Raw genomic sequence first — 16,122 nt, forward strand, 5'->3', positions numbered from 1 at the left:
AAGTCAAGTTAGTGTGATAAGCTGGAAATAGAAGATCAATGACTCAATGAATACAAACATCAAACTAAACCAAACCTGTTCTGAGTCAGGGTTTTACTTATGTTGGTGAAAGATAATTAGTCAGAGTTTAACACAGGCAGGCAAAATATCATACTCAGGTAGAGGATAGTTAAGGGCATGTGTATGTATATTCATGTTTGTACATAAACTGAGAAAATGCATATGTTGCAACTGTGAATGTTACAGTTGTGCAGGACTTCCCCTACTTTACATAGTACTCATCAATGACGTGTTGTGAATGCTTTTATTCTTCCACATTAAAGTTCAGCTGAACTGTCTAATGCTAATGTTTCTTTGAGTGAATGCTAGACATTTTGTGAAAAAAGCTAACTATGCATTGTCTATTGCTGGCTAAATTATCCTGACACTATTGTCAATTCACTTTTGTTATTGCAAAAACAAAGGAATAAAAAATTTTGCTTTAGAAAAGAGTTATACTGAGTGGCCAAATAGGGCCTAAGATGAAGAAATGATAAGCATGTTTCTGGGCTATCACTAAAAGCACAGAGGATTTATCTGTGTTTTGTGTTCAGTAATTGTTTCACAAAGAGACATTGGTCTTTATTTTACTTGTCTGTGCTTTGCTGAGATATACTTGAAAGGAACATTAATCCATCCCATTTTCCCTGTTTTGCTTTTAGGAGATAAATGTCTGCTTTGCTTTTCTTTCAGAACAGTGATATAGAAGGAAGGGCTCAAAAATAGCTAATGCCCCGTAGTCTTTATATTAGCCAACTCTTTACATCGGTTTTTAAAAAGCTTTTTTTTTTTCTTAATGTTAACCTTTCATAAGTGTGTGGTTGATTTGAATGTTAAAGAACCAAATCAATAACATTTGCGTTTATTCACTTTTCAGTAACTTTGCAGTTTGTCCCAGTTCTTGTATAGTGTTAGATTTCTCCTATACAGTATTTATACAAATTCCTTCTTCTGAAATCTGAGAGATCTACGGCTATCAAATCATACTTACTACATTGTGGGTTACTATAGATTGGACTCTGACCATACAAAACAGTGTGGGATGTTTTCACACATATGGGAGTGTGGGAGTGGGAGGTCACAGATGAAGTTTCCAAGACAGAGATAAATGGACAATATATGTCGGTGAATGTTTTGTCTTATCTCAGTATGCATTATAAAAAGGCCATAGTAATGACATTATTTTTCTCTTTTTCTAAGGGAGTAGCGTTGCCAACTTACAGCTCCACGTTCCCCGGCTCAATCCTGAGCTTGGGTTGCTGTCTGTGCAAAGTTTAACATGTTCTCCTTTGTTCACGTGGGTTTCATCCTGTATCTCCAAATTCTAAATTGTGAAAGTACACACCAAAAGTATTGCATTTTTTTCTGCAAACCACTGGTTTAGAAATTGAGCAACACACTTAAAATTAATATCAACATTAACAATAATAGCATTGCATCGCTTCTTGTAATTTTTAACAAGTTTGTAGAGGGATTTTGGTCCACTCCTCCATGCAGATGACTTTAAACTACTTTATACTCTTAATTTGTGCGTATGGGTCTTCCTCTTCAATTCAGACCACAGTAGTGTTCAAATCCAGAGAGTGAGATGGCATTGCCAAACAATGATTTTGTGTTTCTTTAACCATTTCATTGTTGATTTGGATGTTTGTTTTGCTCATCATCTTGTTGAAAGCTCTATCTATAGCCATATCTGAAACTCCTGGCAGAGCCAAACTGGTTTTTGGCTGAATTATCCTGGTACTTAGCAGAATTCATGATCCTGAGATTCATGGTCCACTTGAGCAGCCCCAAAGCATCAATGATCCACCGCCATATTTTACAATAGGGTATCACGTACTTTTTCTTGTATGTAGTCTCCTTTTGTCACCAAATATTTGGACAGTGTGCATGACCCAAAAAATTGATTATGGTCATGTGTTTAGGAGTATGAAGCAGTAGAACTTGTGAAATAGAGTTTTAATATGGAAAATTGGCATCCATAAGAATCAGCTAAACTGTGCAGTTCTATATTTGGTCTCATCCATATTTACATTTATGGCATTTGGCAGATGCCCTTGTCCAGAGCGACTTACATTTATACATCTGAGCAGTTGAGGGTAAGGGCCTTGCTCCTTGTGGCAGTTTGGTTGTGCTGGGATTTGAACTCATGACCTTCTAAGCAGAAATCCACCCCCATATAGAGTTGTATATTTAACTTCCTTCACCATCATCCTTGCTGTGTTGCAGATATCATAATTTTTTTGGACAGTTATTTAGTTAATTGATCATTGCTCTGATCTATATAATTACACTGAATTGTTGTTCTAAGCAAATAAAAAATAAAAGTTCATAGTCACTAAGACTGTTATTAGAATTGCTTTGACTTTTGGCTTTTACTTGAACCTGAATCAATCATTTAGGGAAACTGTGTCCATGTGCTCTCTGACACATTTATTCCTTTCTTTCCTTCGCCAGTGTCTTTCTTTTGTCTTTCTTGTCACTGTCTCTGTTTCCCCATCTCTTTTACTCTGAGCTTTGTCCTTTTAAGGGAAGTAGTCTGTGTTTGTTCCTGCAGACCTGTAGGATATGAATCTCTTCTTACTAAAGGAAAGAAGTAAAAACCACAAGTCAAACAGAAAAAGAAGTGTAGAGTGTGTTAAGAAGGGCAATCCACTGGAAACTCCAGGGCTCATTTGGTGTAAATGAGGCCAGTACCATGCTCCTCCTTTGGGTATAAATCTGACAGCCTCCCTGACTATGCCTTCTCAGTGGCTCACTCTCTAATTATAACACTTACTCCTTAAAGGCCCAAAACCAAGAGCAAAGTAATATCCTCACACTCCAGTTTTCCCAGTTAAACTTAAATAAAACTGGAAATAAAACCTACTCATAGATACCTTAAACTACAAACACAAAAATTCAGATCCTTAAAAACAAGGTTACACCATACACTGAATCAACCAACCCTTATCTTTAGATAAAAAGTCATCCAGACTAAATTTTTAGTGGCATAAACTGATGAAAATTCAATATTAAGAATAAAAACTGGTTGTATAATACATATCCAGTGTTGCTGGGAAAAATTTCACATCATACAGGAGAACAAGGATAATAAAAACATACACTGAAAGTGCACACTGTTAAGCGTTTTACAGGAAGTGCATTAGATGAATAGACATAGATGTCAGTATTTTGTATTGTGTTTCACTGAACATTGAATCTGGACCTATTTCTGGTCGTCTAGGATGCTTTTGAAAGATAAAGAGCCACTGTTTGACCCTAGAATAAGGCTCTAAACCATCAATTGCTCATAAGTTTCTTTAAAAGCATCTTCAAAATGAATAATCTTTTGAGTATGATATTATGTTAGCTCTAAATTTATGTATTTATGTTTGGGTCACAACATACTGAATAAAGGATGTCAGAGCATGAGGATGTCCCCGAGTGGCGGAGAATAGGGAAGGTACCCACTAGGAGGAATTATGCAGAGCTTGAAATAGGCACTGTTTTTCTTCATTGGTGCAGCATACGTGTGGAATGTAAACAGTATGTGGTGAATGGGAGAGTTTATGTGTTTTAGCAGCTAAATCTGACATCTGGCATATGTCCAGTGTCACTGACCTTGTTTTAAAAAGACACAAATGAGATTTTGTAAGAGCTTATGCCACCCTGACATGAATTTGATGAAATGATGACATGGCCATCTGACAGAGGAAAAGGAATCAAAAGGGCAGCTTCTTTCTCTTTGTTCTTAGAAAATAGTAGAATATTGATGGATGGTTTATATGCCCGAGGCTGTGTCTGGTGTTATACGGCTACTTTGTAATTTTGTGAAATGTAGCTCATTGATTCTGTATAAGAAATACTGCTAGTATGCTTTATATCCAGGGGCAGTTAGTATAAATGGACTAGCAGGGCTAAGCTTTCCTGTCTTTCAGACACAAAAGACATCAATATAAAGTTTCATTTTTGACATCTACATCAAATTATTTGCTGGTAACAAATGTCTTAAGGTGGATTATTTTGGACTTGTTGTGGTACCAAGTGCAAAAGCACCAGCAAGGGAAATACACTGAATCATATGAAGAAGCAAGCCTGGGGCTGAATTCTTTCTATCCCAGAGAGTAGACTCATGCAGACTATCAATGACAGTCGTGTTATGTGATTACACAGAGCGAAACACCCCCTAGATTTGTTCTTTATTGAGATATTTTTCAGCCCGTGTTGTTGCTGCCTCGGTAACACGTAATCAGCAGTGATTGAGAAGGTGATTGTGAAATACAGTCTCAGTTGCAATGAATGTGAACAAGGTGGATTATAAGTCTATCATTATCATTTTTCCCCTAAAATGCCTTTGGAAGAGAAAGTAAAAGTTTAGACTAAGCACACAGACTAAGCACAAACTGTCCCATCAAAATACAAATTACACAAGATGACATTGTTTTCTGGTTTGAATGAACGTGTAACAACAATTATGTTTACCATGGTTGCTATTAGGAAAACAGTAAAGGGTTGCGGACTTGAACAGAAATCACCAATGCTATGTGTGTGTGTGTGTGTGATAGTTTGCCCATATCATTCTTATTATGTCATCATGCTCAACCCCATTAGTTTCGTTGATGAGCTATTGATTGATATTATATTTTAGCCCTCCCATCTAATTCCATGGCCAGTCATCACTGCTCATTCCGCCTGTACTGTAAGTACAAGTAAATGTAATCATATTGTGAGAAATGTATATTTAGAAAATAATTTGTATTTTTTAGTTCTTTCATCATATTTTTTGTGAGGTACAGTACTTTACAATTAATTATTTTGAATATGTGTTCAAACAACCAGCATTCCAGTTCAAATAAAAATGATTTGGATGGTTTGCTTTTATTACTTTAGAGAGAGGGTACTTTGCTGTGAGGTGATATGCAATTCAAACTAAAATAATATCTCTGATGATGATAATATTCTATGTCTGTTTTTCCTTGAGAGAAAGGTTACATTGCATATTCATTATCTGAGACTTTTTTCTAAACATGAGCTGTTGTGTGGATGACTGTACTGTGAAAAAGACTGCGTGTATGTGTGTGCAGCTTTTCACTTGAATTTGATTGAATTCTAATCAATCCCCATTTACTAAATGTCCTCTGAGGTGTTGTGATATGGCACAATTCCGGATAAGGATAAGGGACCTTATCTAATCACATGTCTCCTCTTGAAATTGCATTTGTTTTCTACGCAAATGGATTCTGCTGGTTTGAGTCAAAAGAGCATAACCAAAGATGAGCTGAATGACAACTCATCCCTGTCATAATGACGTACTGTTTTGTTTGTTATTTTTCTGCGTTGCCTCATTTTAATGTTGTTTACACAGGTCCAAAGACTTGATCAAAGAAGCCATCTTAGACAATGACTTCATGAAGAACCTGGAGCTGTCCCAGATCCAGGAGATAGTGGACTGCATGTATCCAGTAGAATATGGCAAGGACAGCTGCATCATTAAAGAGGGCGATGTAGGGTCGCTCGTCTATGTAATGGAAGGTAAGGGACAAGTCTGAATAAAGGTGTTTTGAGTGTGTTTTGGTTCCGAAATAGATGCGAACACATAACATCTTAGTATAGTGTTGTAAATGTTCTTACAATACTCAACTTTGAACCCTGTATTTGTCTGTTCAGTCATGCTTAGACTTGCCCACGCTTCAATGCATAGATGCATTGATGCTTAAAAAAGCATCAACAGGCTTCAGCATATTCAGTATTAAGCTTCCAGCATCCTCATATGTTACACACACCATACAATCTGTACACATTACACCCATATTACACTCCCTCCTTGTCTCCCAATTGTTTCCCAATTAATTAGCCCCTTAAACTTCAAGGACCTGTCAGTGGGTGCAGGGTGTACATAACTCGCCCTTCTAACTACATGCATTTTACTATTAAATCCGCCATAGTTACTGAAGAAACAGTAGTTATGAAAAAATGTGCTTTAAGATTAATGACTTTCATTTGAATTGCTGTATGATTTAAACTACAGTAAATTTCACTTCTAAAGTAATATTGTTAAACATTTTGGAAATGCTAGAAAAATAGATGTGAAGCTAATATGTATCACAACACAACACAGTAAATGGCAGATGAGCTAGGCTATGTGCTCTATGAAATGAACAAAAAGGGATGAACGTGTGTGGAAACTCACACTCTCTCTATTCTCTACTGCAGATTTTCTCTGGAATATTTTTCTTTTTTGGGCTTTCTCTGTGTGTCTTTCTCTTGTACTGTATACTCATAATCTGAATGTGAACTAAAGTAAGAGAAAGGGCAAAGCTACTTTTGAGGATGTAAAAGCTTCAAGTTTTATTGTCATGTGCATAAAGAGTGCTGTACACATCTATACACAATGAAATTCTTGTGCTACAGTTGTACACTCCTACAAAGACACAGTGCGAAAATTATAAATAACTCTTAACTAGTATAAAAAATAACAAACTGTAAACACAGACATGTGTGGGGATCATGTAAGGTATTTGGCTGATCTCTTCAAGGAAGAAAGGCAGGTTTTCTTCTGAGTACTGAGGTTAAGATTAGAGTTAGTTTTAGGTGCAGGCATAGCATAAATTTTGTACATTAATAATTATGTCAATGGAAGCTACTCACAAGGATAAAAAGACAAACGTGTGTGTGTGTGTGTGTGTGTGACACAAAAAAACAATGGTTAAAAAAAGGTAAAAAAAAAAAAATATTGTTTAGATTCATTATTGTTGGAACACTCACTCAGATGCTCAGATGCTCCCTTATTCCCTGCTTTTGTGTGTTAAGTATGACTTGAGGCCATTGATCCTTATCAGTTAGGATTGAGAGCAGGGATGTTTAATCCAGCGAATCAGAGAATGTGAATTTTTCACCAAACACGGATCTGCTGTCTCATTAATCAACACTGCTCTGTCTTGTACTCTACTCTCTTTCCTGATACCAGTGTGCTCAACTGAAACCAGTGTGCTCAGATTTTAAGTTTAGAATAGGAACAATTGTGTATAAATTCTGTCCAGTTCATCTGTGTACTTTCCTGAGAGAAGGAGTGTGAATTTTATTACGAGCACAAGTTGTTTATTCTAAGGGTAAGAGGATTCTTTGTTCCCTCTCCAGTGGGAAAGTAAGTGCACTTGGTTACATTTAAGGGATTTCCAGGATCACTCACAGATTTGTGCTGTCTTTTTGATATGAATTGGACTCTTCTATATAGTTATACATGCAGGTTTCCACCGTGTTCTCCGGTTTTCTCCCTTCTACCAAAAACTTGCCAGTAAGTTGTTTGGGTAAGATAAATTGCCCCTAGCTATGAATACATGTGTTAATGAGTGTGTGAATGTGTGTGCTTAGTGCCCTGTGATGGACAGGTGTCCCACCCAGGGTGTATTTCAGCCTCACGCTTAACGTTCCCGGGATAGGCTCCGGATCCACCGCAGTCCTGACCAGCGCAGTTACTGAAAGTGAGTGGCTATACTGGAAAGCCCATTGGTAGTGACTTTTTAAAATCATTCTTGGATTAATTGGAGAGTATATACAGTTCTGTAAACTACATAGGGAAGGCTATGATATGAGTCACATGAGAGGAGATATTTCAGATAATTATGATGACCTTACCAAAGGAGAGGCCAAGTACAATATTCTGCCCTATTAATGAGCTTCAAATGTCATATTAATCTGTACTAATGCTGCCGTTTTAATGAGGTCCAATCGGAATAAATGCCAGCTGAGACAGTGGCCTGTGAATCAGATGCTATTGGCCATTAAACCTGTCTAGTTACTTGGGCAGAGGCATATGTCAGACAGACATTGTTCCAGCCTTTATAGCTTCTTTAGTGACAGAAATGTGGGTAGTGTCTCCCATTCATGCCTTTGTAGATCAGCAGCGCTACACATACACTGTATGGTCAAACGTTTGTGGACACCTGACCATCACACACATATGTGCTTTTTGAACATCCCTTTCCAGACTTAGTCCCCCTTTGTTGTTATAATAACCTCCACTTTTCCGAGAAGGCTTTCCATTTGATTTTGGAGCATAGCTATGGGGACTATGGGTCCATTCAGCCAAAAGATCATTTGTGAGGTCAAGAACTGATGTTGTGCTAGAAGGCCTGGGGCACATCTGTGTTCCTATTCATCCCAGAAGTGTTCAGGAAGGTTGAGGTCAGATGTGCAGGCTGCTCATGTTCTTCCACTCCAACCTTGGCAAACCATGTCTTCATGGACCTCGCTTTGTTCATGGGGCATTGTCATGCTGGAAAAGGTTTGAAAGGGAATTTTACACTTATGACATTTGGTGGATGCCCTTATCCAGAGTGACTGAGATTTATCTAAGATTGAGGGTGATGGGCCTTACTCAAGGGCCCAGCAGTGGCCGTTTGGCAGTGCTGGGATTTGAACTCATGACCTTCCAATCCTAAGGTCTTAACCACAGAGCTACAGCAACACTACAGCATACCAAGTTTGATGGTCAGGTGTCCACAAACTTTTGACTTTATAGCGTATATGCTCTATTTTGTTCAGTTCTTGTGCAGCATGAAATATAAACAAAAATAATTTCCTCTTATTTAATGTATTTTTCTGTCATGTTGTTTTATTCCATGAGTCCTTGTCCATTATGTCATTATATTTCTGGTGGTATTTAGATCCTATTGATCAGGTGCTGAATAATTTGTGGTTTTCACAGAATTAGGACTAGAAGAAATGACTGAATTACTTTTAAACATTTCTGTTTAATGGCTGAGACAGGACAAATATGGCCAGTTAATGAATATATCACTGGGAATTAATGTTTGTTTTTCTTGCTCTTCCGGTAACCCAGTGGAATAAGGAGTATTCTGTTCAGATGAATTGAGTACAACATGTTCTAATGCAAGACTGAAATTTAAAATATTAAATAATTTAATTAATTTATATTTGAGAATACAAAATATTTAACCATGATTGTTGTACACATCTATACTGCATTTGATTATTAATTAATTGATGTATTTTCTGATCAGAAATACCATGTATAAGAGGATGAGATTTTTTCACTATTTTTATAAGGTATTATTTGTGTGTACATAGAAAAAGATCAGCACAAATGTAGTTATTATGAGTCCCAAATAATTCAGTAAATAATTGTATTTTTGTAGTTATCTTACAGTGATATTATCATTGGAAATAGAAGATTGCTCTAATGGTTGATCATTTAAACCTCATTTAGAAATTGAAAGCATGAAGTTTTATTTACTTTTTACTAGTAGTGGATCCGTGTATGACAGAAAAACGTGACAAGCTCATTTTTGTTTTGTTTGACTAGAAGAGTCATAACTTCCTGTGCATGGCTCAGAGAGTGGGCAGATATCATGTTGCTTATACATGACTTCCTGCTCTTTTGGATCATTAGTGCTGTGGGACAGCAATGTGCTGAGAAAAAAGAACACATTGTTTGACCTAAAGGCTGACTCTGAACTTCCTATTGCCCATTCTGCAGGCCTTATTGGGGGAAAAGAGTGTGAGCATGAACACATCCTGTTAGCGACAGCTGGAACACATCATGTTAGAAACATTGTATATATATGAGTTCATGAATGATGCTTATGACCAAACAAGCTTAATCCTGTTTTAATCTAAGGTGAGAAGCAGCTGTTATATAGCTATATTTTAGGTTTGAATTCTAGCTTTGAGCTGACCTTAACTGGGGGTTTAACTAGATGTGGGAGGAAACTGGAGAACTCATAAGAACATTCACATGGAGAGAACATTTACAGAAACTCCCCACAGACAGTGACAGAAACCCTAGAGCTGTGAGGTGGCACCGCTATCACTGTGCCCCCGTGCTGCCCCTGTAGTGAACAGGAAGTGAAAATGCTGAAACACTGGCTAGGGTTCTAAGGGATAAAGTAAGTTTTTCCCACTACTTCCCGCACATAAACTAAACTTCTAGTTTCTCTCACGGTTGCTTATAGGGTAAAGAGGCTGAGTTCTGATTCATGCATGGAACCACATAAAAAAAAGCCAGAAAAAACCCTAAAAGGTGGAAAAATGAAAATCAGATCCCTCTTAATTAGAAAGATGTGTAATCTATACAGTCTTTTACAATCTATAGTAGGTTTGTCAAAAGAAGAATATTGAATAAGAATATTGATAATAGTAACACAAAATCATGAAAATAAGCTGACAGGGGGTTAATTGGTTGTAAATATGAGATGTGAATATGACTATCACACTTACAATGGATATAAAACGTCTACACACCCCTGTTAAAATGGCAAGTCACCACACAGATTTTTAGTTGTATTCAGGTCTGAGCTCTGGCTAGGCCATTCAGAAACATTGATCTTCTTTTGGTTAAGCCATTCCTTTGTTGATTTGGATGTATGCTTTGGGCCAATGTTGAGCTGAAAGGTATTCATGATTCCCTCCACCTTGACAAAGCCCCAGTTCTGGCTGAAGAAAGGCAGCCCTAAAGCATGATGCTGCTACCACCATGCTACACCTTTGGTATGGTATTATTTTGGTACTTTTTTGCACCAAACATACCTTTTGGAATTAAGCAATTATTATAACTTTTGAAATTTGTCTCATCAGACCACAACACATTTTGCCACATGATTTGGGATGATTTAGTTGGGCTTGGATGTTTTTGTGAGAAAGGGCTTCTGTCCAGACACCCTACCCCATAGCCTAGACATGTGAAGAATACAAGACATTGTTGTCACATGCTGCGAGTAATCAGTACTTGTCAAATGTTCCTGCAGCTCCTTTAATGTTGCCATTGGTCTTTTGGCAGCCTCACTGGTAATTTTTTGTCTTGTCTTTTTGTAAATTTTGGAGGGACATCCTGTTCTTGGTAATGTCGAGGTGGCACTCCATTTTCTCCACTTGTTTATGATGGCCTTCATGGTGTTCCATGGTACATATAATGTTTTTGAAATTTTTTTCTACCCCTCTCCTGATCAGTTCCTTTCAACGGTGGGACCTTGTACAGGCTTTATCAGCTCTTTGCAGACCCTGGCTTCAGCAGGCACATGAAACCAAGAAGATGTCAAGAAAATCCTACAGAAACAGCTGGTCTTTATTTGGGGATAATCAGAATAATTTCATTGATGACTGTATGATAATTACTTTTGAACATGAGATTGAATGTGATTGATTCATTCTGAACACAGCCCCATCCCCAATTATAAAAGGGTGTGCACATTTATGCAACAATGTTATTGTAACTTTTTTCCTATTTTTCCCTAAAATGTTTCTGATTGTTTTTCATTTAATTTTATAATAAGTTACAATAAGTTGTACTTTCACACTGAGGGTGGGAAACGCTCTGACATGATTTATCTTGTTTTAGTTTTTTTCGTCACAAAAACTTGCCATTTTAACAGGGGTGTGTAGACTTTTTATATCACTGTATCATTTGAAACTTGGAGCTGTCCAGACAGTCTGATGTAATATAATCATTGTTCTACACATGATTTTTGATGTGCAGCAGGTCTGATCTATTCACTGTAAAATTAAAATTATTCAGTAAGAGTGCTTGCTATGTATTTCTACAGTGGATATAAAAAGTCTAAACACCCCTGTTAAAATGGCAACTTTTTGTGGTGAAAAAAATTAAGCCAAGATAAATCTTGTCAGAACTTTTCCTACCCTCAGTGTGAAATTACAACTTATAAAAATTAAGTGAATCAGAAACATTTTAGGGAAAAATAGGAAAAATAAAAAGTTACAAAAACATTGTTGCATAAATGTGCACACCATTTTATAATTGGGGATGGGGCTGTGTTCCAACCAATCACATTCAATCTGATGATCAAAAGTAATTATCATACAGCTGTCATCAATAAAATTATTCTGATTAACCACAAATCTGATTAACTGTTTCTGTAGGATTTTCTTGACATCTTGGTTTCATGTTACCACTGAAGCCATGGTCTGTGAAGATCTGACAAAGCCTGTACACGGTCTTACTGTCGAAAGGAATTGATCAGGAGAGGGGTACAAAAAAAACATTATATGTACCATGGAACACCGTGAAGGCCATCATCAACAAATGGAGAAAATGGAGCACCATAGTGACATTACCAAGAACAGGATGCCTCTCCAAAATTTACAAAAGGACAAGAGGGAGGCTGCCAAGAGACCAACAGAAACATTAAAGGAGCTGCAGGAATATCTAACAAGTACTGATTACTCGCAGCATGTGACAACAATCTCTCATATTCTTCACATATCTAGGCTATGGGGTAGGATGGCTCGACTGAAGCCCTTTCTCACAAAAAACATCCAAGCCCAACTAAATCACCCCAAACCGAGTGGCAAAATGTGTTATGGTCTGATGAGACCGATTCCAATAGTTATAATAATTGCCTAATTCCAAAAGGTATGTTTGGTGCAAAAAAAAAAAAAAGCATGAAAAGAATACCATACCAGTGGTGCAGCATGGTGGTGGCAGCATCATGCTTTAGGGCTACTTTTCTTCAGCCTGAACTGGGGCTTTTATCAAGGTGGAGGGAATCATGAATAGCAACGAATACCAATCAATTTTTGTGCAAAACATTCAGGTCTCTTCTAGTAAGCTGAAGATGAAATGGAATTTCACCTTTCAGCACAACAATGACCCCAAGCATACATCCAAAACAACAAAGGAATGGCTTAACCAAAAGAAGATCAATGTTTTTGAATGGCCTAGCCAGAGCTCAGACCTGAATCCATCTAAAAAAAACTGTGTGGCGACCTGAAGCTTGCTGTGTACAGGAGATGCCCTCACAGTTTGATGGATCTAGAATGTTTTTGCAAGAAAGAGTGGGAAAATGTTGCCAAGTCAAGATATGTCACGCTGATAGACTCTTACTCAAAAAGACTGCGTGGTGTAATAAAATCAAAAGGTGCTTCAACATAGTATTAGTTTAGGGGTGTGCACACTTATGCAATTAGGGTATTGTAAGCTTTTTATTTGTCTTTTTCCCGAAAAGTTTCTGATTGTTTATTACTTTATTTTTATACTTTGCAATTGCGCATTAAAGGTGAGAAAATATCTGACATGATTTATCTTCGTATCATACTTTTACTTCACAAAAACTTGCCATATTGACAGGGGTATGTAGACTATTTATATCCATTGTATATGATAAATGTGAAGTATATTCCTATGCCTGACATTATAAGGGGTTTATCATTGTGTGGCAGCTTTTGTTATGACACTGCAGTCTGGTGAGAACATGTGAGGAGTTGTGTGTGAATAGCTCGTGTGTGTGGGTGCAGCCCATCACATAGGTGTGTGTGTTCAGCAGCGGTGGCTCATGACTATAGTTTTGGTTGGGCAGGACAGCATTAATAGCAACATAGCTTCAAATAAAAGTATGTCAAGAGGCTATCACACTTGACTAATGCTATAGGCTACTATCTAATGATTTTTTTTTTTTTTTGCCTATTACGGGTTACACCTTAATAAGCAGTTGAGAGTTGGCAACAGTCATCCATCGTGCAGTCTAGCAGCTCATTTTGAGGAGTTTTAGACACATTTGTTTAACTGTGGTCAAGGTATTATCATTAACCAGAGTTGACTGGTTTCAGCAAAATTTCCAGCCTTCCATCTCAAAAACCACACAAAAGACCTGAAACAAGATTCAGCAAAAAATGGGCATTTTGAAAGATGACATTTTCTTCTTTGTTTCATACTTTGTGTGGGGAAACAAGTATTGCACACATATTGCTGCTGTACACACTTTATCTTCTCCCAATCATTGGATTATTGATGGCTATGTACATCTTAGGCACAGCGTCTGCACTTACCCGTTGCCTTTTTTGTGTAAATTAATTAGATTTAATTCAAATGATTTGCTATAAAATAATCTTGGTGACTATGGACTATGTTTAGCTCATCTAACTAGCCCACCTTGGCAACCCTGACATTAACTGTACTGTTCGCTTCTCCTGCATTATTCCTGCCCCAATTTTTGACCACTATGTGCAGTAAAACCTCTATGGAGCTAAAGGGGGCAGTGAACATGCTACCCCCACGATTGTGTACCATCTAGAAAGGCAAGTAAATCAATGGAACATTGACATATCTGTCAAATAGCAACATTTAAAAAAAAAAAAAACTGGTCATTTAAAAGAGGTAATTAGTATTGTAACAGAATGTAAAATGTATGGAGCTGTGATTGAGGACTAAGAAGAATAACATTTGTTGAACGGCTGATATAAATGGTTGGCCTCTACCCCACCTGCCCTATGAGTCGCCGCTGCTGTTCAGACTCCTTCTCTGGATATTTAGTAGGCCTAATGAGATTTTGTGACTTACGCAAACAGGCAGTTGAGTGTGTTAACTAGCGATGCACTGGAGTAATCCTGAGCCACAGTGTTGGTTTTATTCTGCCCTGAAATGCTGATCTGGTATCAATTCAGATTTGACAATTTTTTGCTTTATTGACGTATTGTCAATAAACCCATGTCATGGATGCTTGGAATTTTAACTGACAATGGCCTCCATTATGTCTGTGACATTTCATAAAACTACTTTGCCATAGCTTGCACAGTAAAGGCTGTGCTACTGTGAGCATATTAGTATTGGGTATTGAGCAATTCTCAGGTTTCAGTGTCATATTGAAAATTATACAAATCGACTGGTGCAACCCTGGTTTTAACCAAAAGGAGAGTCAGGTTTTAACTAAGAGTGAAGTCAGTGTCCAGTCGTCCATGACAGATGAAGGCTATTTCAGGTTAAAGCTAGATGGATTTCTCCCTATCTGCTCAATTAACTAAGGATTATGTCCTCCTTCCCTCTGTTTTATGATTCTTTTAATGGTTCTTTTAAATGGCCAACTGAGAGAACAATCGTGAATCTTTTCTTCCCTACCTCTTTGATTTTCCTTTATTTCCTCTCTTAGATTTTGTTACTGCTGTCCTTTAGCAGTCAGAGATGTCCTTCATAATTTCTTTACTTTCAAAATGTTCTTGACATTCACTTGTGTTCAATGACTGTTCACATTTTAAAAATGAAAAAACCTCATTCAAAACCTGTCTCATCATATTGTCACTGTGTCATAGTGTGCTTTGTGTTATATTAAATAACCCACACCTGTTTTATTTTGACAGTACATGACAAATGCACAGTGACATTAGAACAGTACTTTTGTTTATGTAACAGTACTGTAAGGTTACTTTTATCTGTTTGGCTGCTGATAGAATCTCTGACAGAAGGCGAGAGAGAGATAAAGAGAGAGATAAAGAGAGAGATGAATTTGAAGTGAAAGTTGTCTAACAGAAAGTGTTTTTGGCTCTGAGAAGGAGCACAGTGCAAACACATCTGCCACTGTTCACGTGCATGTGCGGAGGCTTAGCCATGAAAGCGTGATCACACATCACAAACATGCAATCATTCTCCCATTGTGAGCTTCCTCAGTAGGCAAACCCATCTTATTCCTTTTCACAATGTTTAGTCCTGTTATTCTTTTGTCCTTGTACAATGGTTTTCCAAATCAAGGCTTGTAGGAAATCCTATGACCTGAGACAGCATGAAAGAAGTAAGAAGAAGAACTGTTAAAAAGGTTACAATAAGAAATGTGGACCAAGGCATTTATAATGTTATATCTTCAGTGCTTAATTGATATTTCATGTTTGATGAGAATGTGAGTCTTCATTCAGGGAAATAAATTGCTAAATAAATAGCACAGGGTGATACATGTGTAGCTTGTGTGTTTCTCTGTGTTGGACCAAAACAGCATTTTCCTCTTTAACCTGAACTTGATTTCTTGCAGATGGTAAAGTGGAGGTAACAAAAGAAGGCTTGAAGCTGTGCACTATGGGGCCTGGGAAAGTGTTTGGAGAGCTTGCCATCCTTTATAATTGTACACGAACGGCCACAGTGAAGAGTGAGTACACTCACACACACACACACACACACGTGCACACTTGTGCTGTGAACCAGTAATGGTTCTGTGTTGAGGCTTGTGGCCATTTGCCTGTTATCATGTAGTGAGGTGCATGTAAATGAGTTCTTTGATAGTATTGTTCTTTTGGCGAGATTAAAATGACCCCAGTCACAATGATGAAGAGGATACTCATTATTACCTTCACAAAAGAAAGCTCTAT

The 16,122-nt window shown here is 37.4% G+C and overlaps 1 protein-coding gene across 3 annotated transcripts in view; it reads left to right on the plus strand.

The window, feature by feature from the left end:
* The window catches only part of prkg1a (protein kinase cGMP-dependent 1a), a 71,084-nt gene that overhangs the window by 11,109 nt on the left and 43,853 nt on the right, over positions 1–16,122 (plus strand). For all 3 annotated transcript variants that reach the window (XM_053232704.1, XM_026942801.3, XM_026942792.3), the window contains 2 exons: positions 5,387–5,553; positions 15,789–15,902. In XM_053232704.1, the coding sequence (XP_053088679.1) occupies positions 5,387–5,553; positions 15,789–15,902 (281 nt within the window). The remainder of the gene's footprint in view (positions 1–5,386; positions 5,554–15,788; positions 15,903–16,122) is intronic.

This window comes from Pangasianodon hypophthalmus, chromosome 3 (genome assembly GCF_027358585.1).
Source record: "Pangasianodon hypophthalmus isolate fPanHyp1 chromosome 3, fPanHyp1.pri, whole genome shotgun sequence".
In the NCBI taxonomy this organism is placed as follows: domain Eukaryota; kingdom Metazoa; phylum Chordata; class Actinopteri; order Siluriformes; family Pangasiidae; genus Pangasianodon; species Pangasianodon hypophthalmus.